This window comes from Rhipicephalus microplus, chromosome 1 (genome assembly GCF_043290135.1).
Source record: "Rhipicephalus microplus isolate Deutch F79 chromosome 1, USDA_Rmic, whole genome shotgun sequence".
NCBI classification, from domain to species: domain Eukaryota; kingdom Metazoa; phylum Arthropoda; class Arachnida; order Ixodida; family Ixodidae; genus Rhipicephalus; species Rhipicephalus microplus.
The window spans coordinates 165,877,901-165,897,815 of NC_134700.1; the positions used below are offsets into that span (position 1 = coordinate 165,877,901).

Below are 19,915 nucleotides of genomic sequence, written 5' to 3' on the forward strand. Positions count from 1 at the left end.
GCGACCTGCCTTGGTACGTGCGATCCGGATCACTTGGTTTGTGTGGTGAGCTTCGAAGAGCTTTGACGCTGTATTATATATGCCCATCGCAAGTAATCTGTCATTCATGGCCCACGGGGGTAGATTGAGGGCTTTCCGATATGAAGGTCGAAGTAGACGGTCTAATTTGTTTTGATCTTTTTTCAGGATGCAGGTACGGAATGCTGTAAGTGACGCGACTGATCACAAAGGCTTGTACAAGACGCAATATGTCCGCTTCCTTCATGCTTCGGTGTCGATTGGCAATTCTAGATTTCATTCGTGAGATACTTGTACAGGTATGATGTAACTTTTCGATCGCTACCTTGTTGTTGCCCTGATTATTAATGTGCCCTCCGAGGACGCGTATGGTTTCCACTTCCTTGACTGAGGATGGATCAAGTTGGACATTCAAAGGAATGTAATTGCCACGTCGCCTGAATACCAGCAATTCTGATTTAGTGGGGGAGCAGTGAAGTCCACATGTTCGACCGGTGCATTCCGCAGTATCCGCAGCCCGTTGAAGCGATTTTTCCATCTGTCCCATGCTGCCGATGCTCGTCTAAATGGTAACGTCGTCAGTGTATATTGCGTGCTTGATTCCGGGTATCTCGCTGAGTGCCCTAGGGAGATCCAGCAATGCGATATTGAATAACATTGGCGAGATTACGGCCCCTTGTGGTGTTCCGGATTCTCCCATTGTGATGGGGGCTGATTTAGCGTCGCCTACTTGATATGGTCAGTTAATGGTTCTTGTACACGTAATTGTAGGTGCGTTGACCACTTCCTATTTTAGCCAAGTTAGCCAGGATAGCCGAGTGCCGGACATTATCAAAGGCTTTTTCAAAGTCTATCGCCAGAATGGCTCGCTTCTGTTGCGTGCGGCTCCACTGGGATGATTGATTATGTCGTGCTTTAAGTAAAATAGAACATCATGTGCCAACGATTGTGCTCTAAAACCAAACATGGTACTTGGGAAAAGGTTTTTATCCTCCATGTATTTAGTGAGCCGAATGTACAGTGTTTTCTCCATTACCTTGCTGGCGCGCACAGAAGGCTAAGGAAACGGGACGAAGGTTGTCTTATTTATCGGCTTTCCGTGATATAGAATAAAGGTAAGTTCGGCCGATTTCCATTCCTGAGGAAGTAGACCATCGACCCAATTCTTATTAATCAGATTTGTAAATATATTGAACATGTCGTCACTTAAGTTGACCATCAAAGGGGTAGTAATTTGGTCAGGACCTGGAGCCGTTCCACGACGCATCATGTCAGTTGCCGCTCTATCTTGGACGCCGTGAAATCTCGATTCTTTTCAGGATTTGCGATTTTGCTGTAATCGGGAACGTGGTGAGCGCTCACGGAGGTATTCATGTATTTGTCCTCTAGATCTCGAAATATTTTAGCAGTGTCTCCTGCACTAGCATGGATAGCCCGCCGAAGGTTTCGATGGATGGCTCCACGTGGTTGTTCTGGGTCTATAAGATACCGGAGTAAGTGCTAAGCTGATATATTGTGTAATGTACCCATGAGTGCGTCACACTTCGCGAACCAATTATCTTTTGCAAGTTTGGTGGTGTTTCTCTGCTTGTGCTGTAACTTCCGCTATGCGAAGTTTGAGCTTGCAGTCGAGTTTCTGGCGCTTCCATCGTCTGGTCAGCTGACGTCTTGCATACCAGAGGTGCAGAAGGTGCTGATCTACTGCTGGTGTTTCCCGGTCGGTTTCGATTTCTCTGGTCACTTCCTTCCTCAGCTGAGTGAGTGTTCGTGAGCATTCGTCATAGGAATCGGGCGGCTGGTGAAATGGAAAGTTTTTCGTGTTGCGGAAAGCGTGCCAATCTACCAGTTGGACTGATGTATCGCGTGCTTTATGGCGGCCTTATGTTATGGTGGTATGGATGAGATAATGGTCGCTACCCAGCGCTTCCTGAGAGTTCAGCCATTTTGGTTGCGGAACTTTGGAGCCACCGTAAGGTCTGAACATGTGTCTCGCGATACGATGTTGCCGATCCGCGTGGGATATCTGTGAGTAGCGTGTGCCCTTCTGTGGCCATTAGGTTGTGCAACTTGTGCCGTTTCGCATCTTTGACGACGTAACCCCAAGGGTAGGCAGGGAGAAAAAGCTGTCGAGCTGTTTGACAAGCTCCGACCCCCCCCCCCCCCCATGGTTTTGATATCTGACGCAAGTTATTATAATCACAGTTGGATACACAATAGATACGAATTGCTGCACAAAGTCATCTGAGAAGTCCGAGAGTTGCATTTTCACTGCAATGAACACTTTTCTTGAATGCCTACCTCAGATCGGAAGCACGCGCAGCGGTTCTGCTTTGCGAAGCGATGCACCTCGTGAAGCTGCTGTGTGAGTTTTGAAGCGCTCATAGCTCCGACAATGCGTTCTCGTCAATTTGTGACAGCACAGTGAGATTCACTGACTGTTTGATGATGAAAGAAAGAAGCGTATTTTCTCTGTCCTGAAGCTCCACCAACGACAGCAGCTCATCCTATCCGCGGCCTCTTCTTTGGAGAAGCTTCCGCGATGGGGCCCTACACAATATGGCGGACGCGTCCAGTGTTGCCAGGGCACTAAGCGTTATGTACATCCTGTATTCAAGTTAGCTTTCATAATGCTATTATACTGCAACAAATACTGCGATTACAGATCATGAAACTAATGGAGACACAGTTTAAATGTGTATACATATATAGTGTTCATTTTTCAACCGTTTCGGAAGGTGCGTGAAATATCATTTTATTTGGGGCTTGGCGTAACAACGATGTTATTATGAAGGACGCCGTATTATATGCTTCCAGAAATTTTGACCATCTGGTGTTCTTGAACGTGCGCTGACATTGCACAGTACGCAGGCCAATCTGCTTCCTTCAAAGTGTGACCTCCACGCCTTCAAAGTGTGACCTCCACGGCCGGCATCTAACTTCAAGACATTCAGGCCAGCAGCCTGGCACCAAAACCACTGCACCACCGCAGACAGACGCGTGAAATAAGGTGAGACGATTCAGGGGAGACAACAAGACCAAAAACGAACAAAACCGTTTTTATTTAAAGCCACAACGGCAGTGTCAGCTGGGCCGTATTCGTGCGGGAAGACCATTCCCCGTCGACAATGCTCAGCCCAAATAAATAGAAAGCGCGCACAACACGATTCATGAGATCTGCTGCCATGGCCCGGCGTGCCTAAGAGGGCCCGGTGCACTTGTTCCGCCGGCGCTGGCAAAACTTCCCGAGAAGCAGTCTCATTCACTCGGTGTAATGATGAATAAATGCAACTCACTGGTACGTCCATAAACCCGCTTGGCTGTACACTCGGACAAACCGTGTATCATCGCTAATTGCGCTTGTTCCGATCGGCCAAGTGGGCCATCGTAATTTCGAGCCCTGTTTTAAGCTACAGTTTGAAATGGGCATAACCCGAAATGAGTATTAAAAGTATCGTGAGCGAATCACAAGACATGATGTGACAAATAAAGGAAAATAACAAGCACAATTGGAAAAGACGCGTCCTAGAGAGGAGTTCTAACGTTGAATCTTCTGTTCCTTACTGAGTATCAATACCTATGCCACAGAAATTTGTCAATTAATAATATCTAGCTTGAAGAATGGTCAGTTTGGTAGATAAAACGCTGAAGATTTAAAGAACAATTTCCTCGGTATTATAGCATGGCTCCAAACTGTGCAAGTGAGATTTCCTCACACTGGCAAGAAGCTCTTGTGCCACAAATCTCTCCAGGGAACGAGGAATCACTTCATTTTTTCTCTTTCGAAAATTAGGCAACATAAATAGCATAAATTAAAGTTGTAGTGAGTCAAATGTCTACTCGTACAGAGACTTAAATATGAAGTAACTGTTCCTTTGCAATAGATAAAAACTTGATGCCGCCTTCGGAGGTAATCGAAGGAATGTTAGCCAGAATCTATTGCTCAGATTTCTTGTACAGAACGCCGAAGCACGTCCCGTGATTTTCCGTCGAAGGCGGTAGAGCGTTCCTTGTTCCGTTCACACTTGGCACTGATAATAACGTACTCAAATGTAAAATCAATGCTACAAATTTAAGCCTGGCTTTATGTCATACTTAACAGACACTGACTTACTCTGACTTGCTTCAGCATGCAACTCCTAAGAGATAAATATTTCAGCATCAAAGCGTCAACACCTTCCAGAAGTATACTTCTGTTCAAACACATTGTCTCGGTTTTCCAATCCTTTCAGTTCATGTAGTGAAGTGCTATGGCGGTTTGTCAATCCGTATTAATATGAAACTAGCATTCGCCCATTGTCTTAGGTGATCAAATTTCTTCATGGATTCACAGGCGCCTCGAAGCAACTCCAGGTGCACGATGATGACAGACTTGGCACGCAATGCCCCTGTTTCAGGTCAACAGGCCAACTTCTTCAGCTGACGAAGGTAGCACGGCCAGCCCCGGACCAGACCTCCCGTCGTACCTCGTGCATTCGCTGCGGCCCGAACACGACGTTGATTGTCGCCTCCACTTCACAGAGCTTCGTCACCCTGCGCCAAACGGTAGCCATTTTTCTCCGGCGGGTTCAGGGGTTCCTGGTCCTGCGGCCTTTTCCTCTTGAAGAAGCCCAACTGCATTGAGAATAAGCGAAACCTCGTGTGACGAGAGGTTGTCGCATATAGCATTGACGTAACCTATAAGACTGCATGCAGGAAACAGCTTTATGAGCGGGACCAAACGAAAGCACACAAATTTAGTGCGTAGTGATTTGTGTTCTTTCGTCTGGTCCCGCCTCGCAGTGCTGTTTTCTGCATGTAATCGTGAATGACCCAGCACAAAGTTACCGTATTTACACGATTGCATGTCGACCCACAGTCGAACTTCGAATTTCATATCGAAATTTGAAATCGCAAGTTCATGGCTCGACTGACGATTGAAATCAAAAGAAATGAGAAATCACGTGCACTGTGGCAGGGTCGAGATATTGTGTTTACGTTTCGACTTGACCCGTGATATATACCTTATTGTCTCGTGTACAACCACCAGCCCTAAGCAACTATTCTCGGAAAGTTTTCTCAAAATGATCCCCTCATATTGCTGCGAAGTTAACTTTTTGGCATATATTTAAAATAATGACGTTAAGCCACCTTTAAATATCAAAATTTCAGTTTATTTTTTCAGCCACATCGTAAATAGGTTTCCTTTATTAAATACACTCGCTGTGTCCTTTCTTTTTTTTATTTTGCCGTGCGTTTTCAGGGGGTCGACCTACAATTCCGTCAACTTAAAGCCGTGTAAATACGGTATACCCTTCCGTATACGTGGAAACACGTATACGAAAGGCTTTACCGTCCGTATACGTGACAACACAGAAGTTGCGTGTATGCAACTTCTGCGTTACATGCACGCCTAAATAACGGCTCTATCACAGTATCATCGTTCAAACGAGCCAGCAACCAGAAATGCGCACGCTGGTGTTTATATGTCACCCGTGCATGTGTTCATCATAACATAATCCGCAACATTGCGAAAACTACACAGGCATGCGGCGCTGACTATGCTAGATGGGTAATCACGTCATGACATCGGAGAATTATCTCTCTGCAAAACCTGTAGTGTTACAGAGTGGAGAAAATTACAATTTTGCAGAGTAGTTATACACTGTCTCTAATATTGGTCGACATGTCTGATATCTCGTACCAGCGTAATTTGCCATCTTTCACGGACAACTATCCAGGCGAACGAGAAAATGCGAGAACGAATTTGAAATCTCCAGATTGTTTTGCAGATTGGGATCAACTTCCATTCGTTGAAAACGTGGCATGGACTGTTGTTCTTCGTTGATGAATGAAGGCAAAAAATATCGAGTCTTTCACTAGCGGTCGCCCATGCAATTCGGTGCAATGATGGTGTGTTCAATCATCGCTTACGGTGTGTTCCTACTATCCTACATTCGTCATTATGAACGCGCTTCAGCCGACGTAATCATCGCTTATGGTGTGTTCCTACCTATCCTACATTCGTCATTATGAGTGCGCTTCAGCCGGCGTAATCATCGCTTATGGTGTGTTCCTACTATCCTACATTCGTCATTATGAATGCGCTTAAGCCGACGTAATCATCGCTTGTGGTGTGTTCCTACGTATCCTACATTCGTCATTATATGAATGCGCTTCAGCCGACGTAATCATCGCTTATGGTGTGTTCCTACCTATCCTACATTCGTCATTATATGAATGCGCTTCAGCCGACGTAATCATCGCTTATGGTGTGTTCCTACCTATCCTACATTCGTCATTATGAGTGCGCTTCAGCCGGCGTAATCATCGCTTATGGTGTGTTCCTACCTATCCTACATTCGTCATTATGAGTGCGCTTCAGCCGGCGTAATCATCGCTTATGATGTGTTCCTACCTATCCTACATTCGTCATTATATGAATGCGCTTCAGCCGACGTAATCATCGCTTATGGTGTGTTCCTACTATCCTACATTCGTCATTATATGAATGCGCTTCAGCCGACGTAATCATCGCTTATGGTGTGTTCCTACGTATCCTACATTCGTCGTTATATGAATGCGCTTCAGCCGACGTAATCATCGCTTATGGTGTGTTCCTTCCTATCCTACATTCGTCATTATGAATGCGCTTCAGCCGACGTAATCATCGCTTATGGTGTGTTCCTACCTATCCTACATTCGTCATTATGAGTGCGCTTCAGCCAACGTATCAATAGGGTGAGTAGGATGCAAAAGTGACCTACGCACTTCAGTTAAATAAAAGTTAAATAGAAGAAATGTCTGTCGCAAGATGTCGCCTTAGACACAGCTGTTCACATTTTCGAGTGCACCGATGCGATGATGCCTGTGTGTACAGCCTGCCGCCTATATGTTGAACGGGGGTTTACAAAGTAATTGTTTTCCTGTGAAGTCAGTATCGAATAGAAAGTTCCAGTGTGCCTAAACAGTGATTCACTAAATATCTTGCATATAGAGCCGAAACGTGCAGTTTCCAAGAAAATCTTATATACCAGGATTGAACACGATACAGCGGTACATTGTAGTGTAAAAACAAACACTCACTGCCTACTTTTCTTTTCTCTAAAGCTTTAACACTGCCACTATAGCTTGATTAGATGAAAAATTCTTGAACACGGGAAGTCACTGGAGCACAACTTTCGACAAGTATTCTCGTCTTCTTCAAGGTTGTTACACTTGCAGCCTTGAAGACGACAAGTGTAGTATGTCGATACGCTATAGCTCCTGCGATATACCGTGTTCAAGACTTTTCCAACTAAACAAGCTTCCATCTTTCCTCAAAACGTGCCTTGTTTGGATCTCCTCTGTTAATATATGCCCTAGCTCACTCAGTGAGCCCGTTAGTCATTCGTTCTGGGCTTTAGTGTGTGAATAGAGGTGGCGCACCTTCCACAGGAGCAGCGCGAGCAGGCCTAGCAGCAGCAGGCCTCCGAGCACGGCCAACAGTATGATCCACCAGGCGGGACCCCGGCCTGGCGTGTCGATACCTTCCACCACCACCTCCGTGGAGACCTGCGAAATGCAATTGAGGGACTTATTTGAAGCCAACAATCGCGAAGGACGGAATAGGTCTTTCATGATCTATAGTCAATGATTGCGGCGAAAATGCTCTTTGCATTCCTATAGGCATTGAATTTGGTTTCTTGAAACATATTACCCTTCTTTAATCCTGGACAATTTGGTTTCTCCCAGTCCTTATAAATTAAACTATCTCGATTCTTTATACACGTCCATCCCAAATATCGTGTTCTTACGTGGGGTTCCGGAAACAAATGTCCCCGGAAAAAACGTCCCTGGAAAAAATCTCCCCATTTGCGCTGTCGGAAAAACGTCCACGCACAGACACTGTCGAACATTGCACCTTCTGCAGTCACAAGTTCTTTATTTCTCAAAGAAAAAAAAAAGACGTGTGCGAAGATTGCAGTTTACTGACGAAGCACCGCAAGGACTAAACTGTCCCAACTTATCTGTATAAGTGTAATGTCAGGTGCAATATCCCGTACAATGCTCATGTCAGATACATGTTGTCTAGCTATGCACGTGCCTCGAGAGACCTAAAAAGGGGTGGCAGTTCAGCGCACATGCATTACATCCGGAAGCAGCAGTTTGGTCGCACCAGCATTCTCAAGGTAAGTGTACGCTTTCGGGAGCTGATTCGATGCTTGCCCTATTGTTGGCTTAATTGATTTATTGATATGTGGGGTTTAACGTCCCAAAACCACCATATGATTATGAGAGACGCCGTAGAGGAAGGCTCCGGAAATTTCGACCACCTGAGGTTCTTTAACGTTCACCCAAATCCGAGCACACGGGCCTACAACATTTCTGCCTCCAATGGAAATGCAGCCACTGCAGCCGGGATTCAATCTCGTGACCTGCGGGTCAGCAGCTGCGGTTGACGTAACGGCACTTGTTTGCAGAATGGAGGCAATGAAATCGAACAAAGGAGGCACAAATCTGTGCCAGGGTGGTCATATATGTGCACAAGACAAAAAAATCGGTTTTAAACTTATTAGTTTTCGAACACACTTGGGCCGAAAATTTACGAAGTGTCGAATAAGGATTGCCAGTTTTTTGTCGAGTCTGTTCGCACTTGATTCGTTTCTCGGCTAGCTTTCGCCTGAGGACTTTTCTTCCGGGGACGTTTATTCAAGGGACGTACTTGTACATTCCGGGATCGTATAATCCGGGGACGTTTTTTCCTACACCCTTTTACGTGAGTTGACAAACGACAAAGAAATAATGCCCATAATGCTCCTAAATGAAACAGGATTGCAGAATGATTACGTCCCCGCTTGTCTCGGTATGCCCGGATGCTAAGGCAATCATTTAAAGGGAGGGAAAGAAAGAAAAGAGAGCGACGCAGGACGTACGAAGTGCTGCGTGAGGGGCACGTTGTCCGGTGGCAGGCCGTACTGGAGGGAGGCCACACGCGCCACCAGCTTCGAGGAGACGCGCAGCCGCTCCTGGCCCATGGCGGCCGCCGTGCGCTGCCACAGGCGGGACTCGGCGCTGACCACGGCGCGGTCGCCCGCCGACAGGACGCCGCCCAGGGGACAGCGGAACACGGCGCACCGCGGAAGCTCGCCGCAGCCCTGCGCGCCGGGAGAATAGGAAGTAATATTAAAGACGATAGTCTTTCTTGGGGACCTTCGACACAAAAATTTCGGTCTGTCTGTCTGTCTGTCTGCCTGCCTGTACATTCGTCTGTTAGTCCACTGTTACCATCGGGTACTTGAAACGGCCGACCCCATCCGCAGCACCCACCAATGTTTCACAAGGTTCAGCGTTCATACTTGTGCAATTGTCAATTAAGAAGCAATTATTGCGCATGCCTGGGGCACCATAACAACACGTGTATATACCTTGCATGTGCATCTTTTACTGAAAAAGGCATACATAAGCAATTCCAAGGACCGTAGCGCTTATCACGCTGCGCTGACCATGCAACGCTTTCCCAAAAAGGCGAGTGCTTCCAACGCTTTGCTAAGACGAGACGGTGGTGGCACCTACCCGTCCCTTTGCGTTCTACACCTTATCACCTCTGAGACAGGCGCGCACACGCGTCTTGGAGGCATGCACATGGTTTTTCAAAAAAAAAAACTGCCAGATGGCGCTCATGTCTCACGTGTGGCATGACTTGATGTGTTCGTTCGCCTCCACTGCACGCTCGAGGCACTCTATCGCAGCGCCTCCAGAATACCATTAACCGATTTTCTTGTGCGGAACTTCAAATAAATGTTTTGTTCACTCTCACCACACGCAACACTATCGTCTTTCAACGACATTACAAGCCGTAATCTATTATATATTTATATAAGGCATTATATATGACGTAATCCAGCTGCTCCTTCACATATCACAAGCCACCTACAAAGCATGTGGCAAACACAGTAACAAATAGAAGATTTTAGAGATTTAGAATCGGCATTTGTTTGAATTAGGTAACCTACCATACAGTTGAGATCTCGCTATCGAACGCGAAGAGCGAGTCGCTGATATTGGCAGGGAAAAGTGAAGGTAAGGTCCCGTTGTTGCTATGCCGAACGTGTACCTCTACACATGTACATGTGCGATAGCTGGTGGCATTCGCTTTCAACGGCAGAGTCACGCGAGCGCTACGATATCCAAGTCTTTCCGCTCGCGTGTCTTCTTTCCGTTCCCGCGTGCATGTCACCGCGCTGTCGTCGACACTCGACGCCGCAAATAAGCAGCGCGGGCTCGGCTCCTGAATGGTTCTTTGTTCTAACGGCTCGTGTTTATCTCGTTACCACACGTTTCACTCAAAATATGAAAGAAGGCAGTTCTAGTACTTCATCAAAAGAGTCCACGTTGCTTTAAATGAATGCGAAGTGTCGCGTCCATGTCTGTCATACGTCTGTGCCTGAGTGAGAGAGTGAGTGAGAATTTTTTAGAAGGCAGAGAGGTCGGCCTGAGCTAGTTCGCTCTAGCCTGCTACTCTACACAGGGGATAAGGGAAAGGGGAAGGAAAGAGGGATGACGGGTGATCATGGGGACAAGCGGTGGTGCGTATGTACAGTAGCCACTTAGCATAGTACCCTACAGTATAGTTTCTAGTCCAGTGCTTTTTATAAAGTCTAGAACAGCCTTTGTAGCAGTTTTTGACACTGTTAGGTCGTTCGTTGCTGACAATATGCGGCTTTCACTTAATGGTGTTAGTCCAGTGTTTACCGGTATATGACCTTCGGCTGTGGACTAGAGCGTGCGTGAACCGATGGTTATGTACGTTTGATTTTACGTTCCAAACCACGATATTATTATAAGGCACGCCGTAGTGACCCTAGTTGTGTAGTACAGGGTTCTAGAAATTCGGACCATCTGGTGTCGTTTAACGTGCACTGACATGACGCTGTATACACAGACCCCTGTAGCATTTCACTTGCATCAAAATACGACTGTCTCTGCCGATGTCGAACCCGCGACCTTCGGTACAGCACGGTAATCACTTTACCACCAAGGCGAATGAGTCAGTCAATAGTGCCATATCCTTGAAAAAGATTATTTTTCAATACTAGTTTTGTTCCGAGCACCATTCTTCATCTTATTTTCGGCCTTCTGCCTTCCTTTCTACATGGCTACGAATATTTTACATGACTTTACCTCACTAGCTACACTTCAGTTACAGCTGTCTCACCTCACTTTACATGGGTAGTCCTCATATGGACTGCGGTGCAAGTGAGGCGCTGCTCGACGGGGAATGTAACTCGAAGGCAAAGCAAGCGTCATGCCTTTTTTCGGACCTACTCGGAGCCCGGCAGCCCTGCAGAAATGTCAGATGAACCTTGTTCTTTTCGTTCATTATCATCCTTTTTTTGTCATTTCCTACTTTTTCTTTTCACTCGCTCTACGTAACCTCTGATACTGCTGATTATTCATTAATCAATAAGTTATTTATTGTTTTTTTTGCTTACCAATTCAGATTCAAGTTCGTACTCCCTGATGTCACGGTGTACACGCACTCTGGGCGCCGTTGTGTCCCGGGGCCTTCTGGATGATCCCTGGAAGTATAAAACAGCGCGACTGTGAGTTTTTTTTTTTTCAATTGCACCATTTCAATGACGGCTATGTTTGCTTAGGACTGTTTTATATTAAAATTTAAAGTAAATGATGCAATTGACGCCATTTCTTGAAGATCTCTACTACTTTCCCTAGGTTGCAAAGATAAAAATTACAAAAAAGGTAAATGAAAAAACAACAAGAAACCAGGAAAGAATGTATACAACTATACAGTCCTGCAATTGGCGAGTTCACAAGTTCTCACTTTAACGAAGCATGCATTTAAGCGCGTTGCACACTTTCGATGTAGCCCTCTCGGGTCTCCATCGCCACAAATATTAGTGCCCAGTATTTTTCCTCATGAGAGCATTCGCTCGTAGTCCACCAAGGAGAGTTCCTGTTGAGTGGCCGGCTGCTTAGGTAGGGTGAGCTTGGACAATCAAGCAACACATGACGCACGGTCATAGCCACACGATACGTACTTGACAGTGATCTCGCACAACAGTTGCTTTATCGAAAAAAAAGGAAAAAAAAGCAAAATTGGCCTGCAATGATACGAGATCGCGGCACGATTCTTTATTTATCGATCATTACTGATTTGAAAGAATCAATTATTAAAAATTAAAAACGAAGTAAACTAGCTGGTTTGGCATGAGTGAGCAGACCGGGAGACGTCGGAACACATTTTCAGCTTTCTTTTTTTGTTTTTTTGTACATTAGGGTTATTGAACTCCTTAAACACTGTTTTCTGTTTTCTAGGAAACTCGTGAGGAAATTTCTTGAGCTGCACCCTATATGAGGATATTTTTCGCGCAGTTTGAAATAGAATCATATTGAGCTACCCTTGTACTGCATACAGACTTTTAGTGGTCAGTGGTCGCGTAACTACGATAATTAAGCTAATAAGTATATTGACCTCAAAAATCGAAACGCATATTTTCTGACGTCCATCAGAAAAAAAATTGCGTTCTTAAGTGCTTTTCGTCGAGGAATTGGCGGCAGTCTTCGTAGCTTACACTATTGGAGCGAGGCTGCAATTAACAACGGGGCTACTGTTTGGCCTATAGTTTGTTTAAAGTTTTTGTTAGTGATACTAACCTTTTGTTGAAGTTTTTTTTCTATAGGAGTACCAAATACGCTTATGATTGGCTATTCTCCGATTTCGGTAGGTTCCACACACTACGCACGTGTTACACGGTCCTGGTGCAAACATGTCACCTGACTAGGTGTTACAGGAATGTTATTAAATTAGTCCCGTGGCCAGCTGCCACACATGATTTCTGGCTAGAACAAGTCACGTGAGTAGTTTTTATGCGATTTTACGTGGTTTTTGTCCTCTGATTAGTTGGTATACGTGACGCTACGTGATTTTCAGTCACGTAACAGACTCGCATTCCACCCCAGAAGGACAAAAGCGAGCACGTGCCGGGTAATGAGGATGATTTGTGTTCGCTCTAAAAAAGAGAGTGTTACTCTTCTCCTGACTTGCCAAGCATATGACTCGCCTTAAAGTTACACGTTAACGTTTTGGGCAGTTCCACTATTCTCCCACGAGATGATCTCCTAATGTAGTTTTCCTGACTTCATAAAAAGTCGTATTAACATGGCAAGCCAGGACTCCGAAAAAAGAGCCATATAATTTTTTGTCTATTTAGAGAGAAGAATCAGCCGTCACCCTTAAGAGGTACATTGAGGTTTCAAGCAATCAGTGTCAAAGTGTTAACTTTCCTTTGAGTCAAGCCAAGTCAGCTCTGCTGGCTGGACGTTTCCAGTGCGCATGGCGAGAGCAGCCGCTGGCATCTATTATCGCGCGCAAGCGCCACCCGTGCAACATATACTCATATAAAAAACAACCAGACAAGTAAACCAAATACCCATGTAAGTTACACCACGCGTAAACCGAGAAAAGAAAGAGAAAAGTTGATTGATTGATTTGATTGATTGATTTGTGGGGTTTAACGTCCCAAAACCACTATACGATTATGAGAGACGCCGTAGTGGAGGGCTCCGGAAATTTCGACCACCTGGAGTTCTTTAACGTGCACCGAAATCTGAGTACATGGGCCTACAACATTTCCGCCTCCATCGAAAATGCAGCCGCCACAGCCGGGATTTGATCCCGCGACCTGCGGGTCAGCAGCCGAGTACCTTAGCCACTAGACCACCGTGGCGGGGCAAGAGAAAAGTGCATACCGCTAGGCGCTTGGGGTCGACGGCTTCGTTTGGTCCAGCGGGCGAGACGACGTCACACGATCTCCGTTTCGCCGTACTTCCGGGACCCTGGACTGTGGGGGGCTCGAGCAGGTACAGCAGCGGCTGGTCGTGCACGTTGTGCGTGGGCCACACGAGGTACACGTCAGCCTCTTGGACCACGCTGGGGCCACGGTTGATGAGCTGCAGGGACGCATTTGGACAATCGCCGGATTGCTTGAAATCATTCGCGGCGCGCTTCCAGCTCATCCACCACCGCTTTGGCAGCCAGCAGAGCAACGCTTGCATCGTAAAGCATTACGATATTATTATGCAAGTCATTTGATCACTGCGACGTTCAAAGGCCGGACTGCATGAAGTACAGACGCGCTCAATGAGGGTAACATGCTGTCTGTACTCTAATGGTGCCAGCACTGCACATTTATACATAAAAAAACAATTGGTTATTTAAACTCTTTCAGTTAGTGGCACCTTTGGAACCAATTTAAGGTTTGTCAGTGTCATTTTTCAGGCTTGCAATCACTTTAACCAGAGCCAGCATGTTGCAAGGCTCGTATAGAGCGCGACTGTACGTATCGGGAGGTCATCACTTTTCTGTGCACATTAAGAGCCCCTAAACAATCTCTGACAATAAGAACGAGCGCGTTCTTCTCTTCTGACGTTTCCCATCTTCTAGGTATACACTTTATGACGTCAGTAGAGTGAATCAGATGACGTCATTAGGGTACAAGCTCTTGATTGGTTCACTTACGAGAAATATCGATAGTGAATTTTATTACCATCCTTTGCCATGCAGTGGCACGCCTATTCTGCCTTGTCTCGTATGTCTGTCATGCGTGATAAGCTAATTTTACTTCATTGTGTGCGTTTTTGACCGCGCAAGCGGACATACGAGCGTGTAGCCGAAAAGCGCGATATCCTGACAGGCTCAACTTTCAATGCTGACATTGTCTTCGTGTTTCGTGAAAGGAACCCAGCAACATTTTCCCCAAAGGGGATGGGTAGAAATGGAATGTCTTCACTAATATGTTATTGCCTGATGAATTGACCACCGCAAAAATTTTCAGCATGCCAGTACGAGCGGAGTTACAATATTCATCGCACGCTGCTACTGCTTTCTCTTCTCTCGTCCCAATGAAAGCGCTAACAACCATGGTGTGGAAACCATAAGTAGGGAGGGATGGAACTGGGGAACAAGTTACGTCACACGCGCCTTATTGTGATCTTGAGCACATTCCACTTTTTTTTTCTTCGAACGCGCGACTTTTCTGTATACAGCCGACGCGTGCGCGGACACGTCGCGGCCTTCCGCGGCGGCCCCAGTAACTTCCGCGTGTGCTATGTTCAAATCAGCCAGAGGGCGCAATACTTGAACCTCTCACGCTATAATTTTTTAGTATATGAAATGATTTGTCGAGAGAAGGGAAATTTTAGCAGACTTTTGCAATTTATTGCAAATTTCAGGCCGCGTGCTGCGCTACAGTATTTAGCTCGCGTGTTTTCGGGAGTCTTGACTACCGATTGGCCATGTTTTCTGGCCATGCTCAAAAAGTGTTGCAGGGCCCCTTGAAGATATAAATTGCGAGAAGAACATGGCGCATATAGGAAGGATAACGAAGACGATAAAGAAACTGCCCTCTCGTCTCTGAACTCGGAGTGGTTTGAGGACGCTCTGAGACTATGTCTAGTCATATTGATGTATTACGTCATTGCGCTTCATACATCATATTCCGTATTCCACTGATCTCGTAGTTATTTAAAGCAGCACATGAACGGGGAAAATACCACAGAATACGGGCGTGGACGTCCTACAAATCTATGATTTCGCCAGCACGAAATGTGGAGCGAGAATTGACATAAACTACACGTGATACGACGCGCGAGCGCCCAGCGCCGCGTCTCTCGAAAACAAGAACGATGACGACGCGGGTCTGGCTCTTACTTGGACGGGGGACAGCTGGCACACCGTCCTTTCTCGCAGAAGAAAAAAGAACCTTAAAAAAAGCCAGAAAGAACCCGAGAAGGGACTAGAGAAGAAAAAGGAAAAGTCAGCAGGCCATCCGCTTGCCGACGCAGCACGGGACAGCCAAGTCAAGCGGGATTTCCAGCGCAGAAAACGCCGAGGACCGACGCCCCTTACAAAGGAAGACATAAAGGTTATCCTGAGACTGCACAAGGGCCTCACAGTGAAAAATCTATTTGGATCCGAGCTCTCTATGGCAGTGATAGAGGCCTGCCAGAACAGCTTTGGAGGAGAAAGTTTTTTGCTGCAGGTCCACCCCGGATCGAACATCATAATATTGTCCACGCCACACGAACAAGTGGCGGCCAGGCTGAGGGAAATCAACCAATTGAAAATCAGAGGACGGATTCACCCCTTCAATGCGTACGTGGCCGACCCAGAAGACGTGCTGCGAGGCATCGTTCACGGACTACCGCCCGGAACCACTCAGGTCGACCTGATGGCAAACCTACGAATACGGACACAAGGAGTGAAAATAGAGAGAGCCAGAATGCTGGGCTCTTCGAAGTCAGCAATAATAACTTTTACGGGTGACGTGCTCCCCAGGTGTGTCTATTTTATGGGTGCAGAGGTGATCTGTTATCCATACAAGCCTACCGTACAGGTTTGCAAGATTTGTCGATCAACTGGACACCGAACCGACGTGTGCCCGACTCCGAACGCCAATGTGTGCTCCAAGTGTGGGACGTGTGATCCTGCTCAAGAACAAGAATGTGCGCTGAACTGCGCCATATGCGGTGAAGAGCACGCTAAAGGAGACAAATCATGCAAAAAGAAACTGAAAAATGTGGCCCCCCGAAAATCACGAGTGGAGACGCCTCGAAGACAAACAGAGTGTACCTACGCTGAGAAGGATTTCCCGCAATTTGAGCAACACCAGCAGAAACCTCCTCGTTAGTTCAGCTCAGACCGAGAAGAAGCGATGCTCCAGACGCGGCAGGCATCTAGATCCAGCTCCAGATCACGATCAACATCGAGATCATCATCAAAGACCCCGCAACAGCGGAATATTAGCAAGCCTGCGGAGGCCCCTGGCAAGCCAAACTTGAAGAAAACACCGAACAGCAGCTGGGAAACAAGCTCCGCCCATGCCAGGAAAGAAGAAGCAGTAGCAGCAACCACTGACCCTAGTACGCAGGACGTACAAAACAACCAACCAAACAAGGTGAGCTGGGCGAGTCCAGTGCCTCCCAATGTTCCTGCAACTGATAGCCCACAGTATAGAAAAATTCTAGAGGAGAACAAAAGATTAACACAAGAAATTAAACAGCTTAGACATCAAATGGCTGCGGAGCGGAAAGAGTATAAAATGGCCATCTCGTCAATGAAAATCAAATTAGAAAATGCAATTAAGAAAATACAAAATCCAGGGTCGATAGGCAACCCCACCGTGGGCAATTAAGAGGCGCGAGAGCGTCTAGCCCACATGAAGGATAGTGTAGAAACGAGCGCGGAAACGATAGACGAAGACTCGTTCGCTACTCATTCAGAAAGCAGTGAACTAGTAAAGCAAGTGCAGACGCAGGTTCAAGCAAACAGGGAAAGCATAGCTACTTTACATAAACTTCTAGGTGATTTCATGGCGGAAATGAAAACGTTTGTCGTAGAAGAACTGAAAATTCAGAGGCAGTATGTTAACAAAGCTGTGGGAGGCTTGCAGAGGGCACTAAACAAGCGCTCCATGTCCGCCCCAGTTATTGACAAACCATCCAAAGCGAGCCGCGACAGCATGGATACGACCATGCAGCATGGCCAAAAATAATATAAAAAGTGTAAAGATTTGGAGATTTGGCAGTGGAACTGTCGCACTTTTCACAAGCGCGCCGCAGCACTCCAAAATTACATGAACTCGGTACCAATTCAGCCAGACGTAATATGCCTGCAGGAGGTTGGGCCCAAGATGGTCAAACTGCAGGGATATTATTGTTTGCAAGATTCAAATTATCCACGCGTAGCCTCGCTGGTTAGCAAAAGTATTGCAGCAAAGGTTGAGCACATAGAAAGTCCGCGGATAAATCATCAGATAATCACCCTTCTTCCTCTGAAGAGAGGCAAAGTGAAAACCGTAATATTAAATTTATACAGCCCTCCCAAAGAGAAAAACGAGGACTTTGGTGCACTGCTTAAAAATGTCGTCGGTATTGCAGGAGTGAAAGATCGACTTGTGGTATTGGGCGACTTTAACGCACCCAGCACCACATGGGGTTATTCGAGAGATTCCCCTAAAGGAACACGTCTCGAACACGCCGTATCCAAACTAGGATTGAGCTTAATTACTCTACCCACAACACCTACGAGGCTGGGTAATAGCGTAAGTCGAGACACGTTCCCAGATCTGACATTCAAACGTAATGTTAACGACGCTAACTGGACAAACCTGTAAGAGAATCTCGGCAGTGATCACTACATAATCAGTATTTCCCTCTCAACTCCAAAACTACGCAGGGTCACAGGAGACGTGGTGATCACTGACTGGGAAAGATACAGACTACGTGATCCCTCACCCGACTCTGTACCGGAGTCGATTGGGAAATGGTCAGAGTACATAATCTCAGTTCACAAACAAACATCTAAACGTATCGCAAGAACAGCAGAGACTCCTGCAGTCGACAGGCACCTGCTCCACCTGTGGGAGAGCAGGCGCCGTATGCTGAAAAGGTGGAAAAACCAGCGACTCAACCGGAACCTTCTCCGCAGAATCGCTGCTTTAGGAGAGGAGGCAAATCAATACGCTAACAAAATCGCAACTGAGGGATGGATCCAGTTCTGCAGTTCACTACAGGACACTCTGAGCACTGCAAAAACTTGGGCCATCCTAAGAAACATGCTTGACCCAGAAAAATCAAAATCGGCCTCGAAAAGAACACTACAACGAATAATGCATGATTTTCCGGGCACAGAGGAGGAGTTAATACAAGCACTTAAGGACAGATACATAGGAGAGAATACCGATAGTTGCAGTATTCAAATGCAGTACACTGGTGCGAAAAACGAGAGACTCGACGCCTTAATCACCACGGAAGAGGTCTTTGCGGCTGCCCAAGCAGCCAAGAGAAATTCTGCCCCTGGTTCAGATCAAATCACAAATGCAATGATAAGGAACCTCAGCGATAAGGTTATAGAGGCACTGACAAACCATTTTAATGACAACTATTGGCTCAAAGGGAAGATACCCGAGGAATGGAAAGTAGCCAAAATTATTACGATACCGAAACCCGGGAAGAAGCCATCCCTGCAGGCACTCAGGCCCATATCTTTGACGTCATGCATAAGAAAGCTTTTCGAAAGGGTTATTCATAATCGGCTCCAAAACTTTATAGAGGACAACGGCCTTTTTCCAGCCACTATGCTGGGTTTCCGCAATGGCCTCTCCACTCAAGACGCATTTCTCCTATTACAAGAGGAAGCTTTGAGCTATATACCTACAGGAGGAGAACATCTAATACTAGCTCTTGATTTAAAAGGAGCATTCGACAATATCTCGCATAAGGCCATCCTAACAGAATTAAACATGGGATGTGGGAAAAACACTTACAATTACATCAAGGCATTCCTCACAGAAAGACGGGCTTCGATAAGCGTAGCACAAGTCACGTCAGACGCTTTTGAGATGCCAAACATGATACCCCTCAAGGAGCCATCCTCTCTCCCCTGCTCTTTAATATCGCCATGTTAGGACTCACGCGAGCTCTGGATGGAGTTCCGCAGTTAGGATACACTCTCTATGCGGATGATATCACCTTATAAGCAACGCGTGGATCTCTAGCTAACAAAGAGCAGACACTTCAAGAGGCTGCAACAGCAGTTGAAAACTTTGCGAAGGCAAGCGGGCTCAGCTGTGCCCCAGAAAAATCTGAAATTAGCAGGGTACATGGAAAAAGATACAAAAGTAACGGAAGCATTGACATAAACATTGAAGGTGTCAAAGTACGTGAGGTGACCGTCGCACGTATTCTGGGTTACTGGGTTCAAAGTAATGGACGAGCGAATCATACAATAAACATATTAAAATCAGCCACGAAACAAGTTGCACGAATGATCCATAGAATAACATACCACAAACAGGGCATGAAGGAAGGAGACACAATTAGATTAGTAGAGGCACTTGTACCGTGTAAGGTTACGTAT

General features: G+C 46.2%; 1 protein-coding gene across 1 annotated transcript in view; it reads right to left on the reverse strand.

The window, feature by feature from the left end:
• Positions 1-3,058: 3,058 nt before the first annotated feature.
• Positions 3,059-19,915, reverse strand: part of LOC119178767 (integrin alpha-PS2) — a 107,459-nt gene continuing 90,602 nt past the window's right edge. Inside the window, exons 23-27 of the mRNA XM_075887580.1 lie at positions 13,747-13,947; positions 11,469-11,555; positions 8,910-9,131; positions 7,423-7,548; positions 3,059-4,629 (exon numbers count right to left, since the gene is read on the reverse strand). Coding sequence (XP_075743695.1) covers positions 4,531-4,629; positions 7,423-7,548; positions 8,910-9,131; positions 11,469-11,555; positions 13,747-13,947 — 735 coding nt within the window. The 3' untranslated portion in view covers positions 3,059-4,530. The remainder of the gene's footprint in view (positions 4,630-7,422; positions 7,549-8,909; positions 9,132-11,468; positions 11,556-13,746; positions 13,948-19,915) is intronic.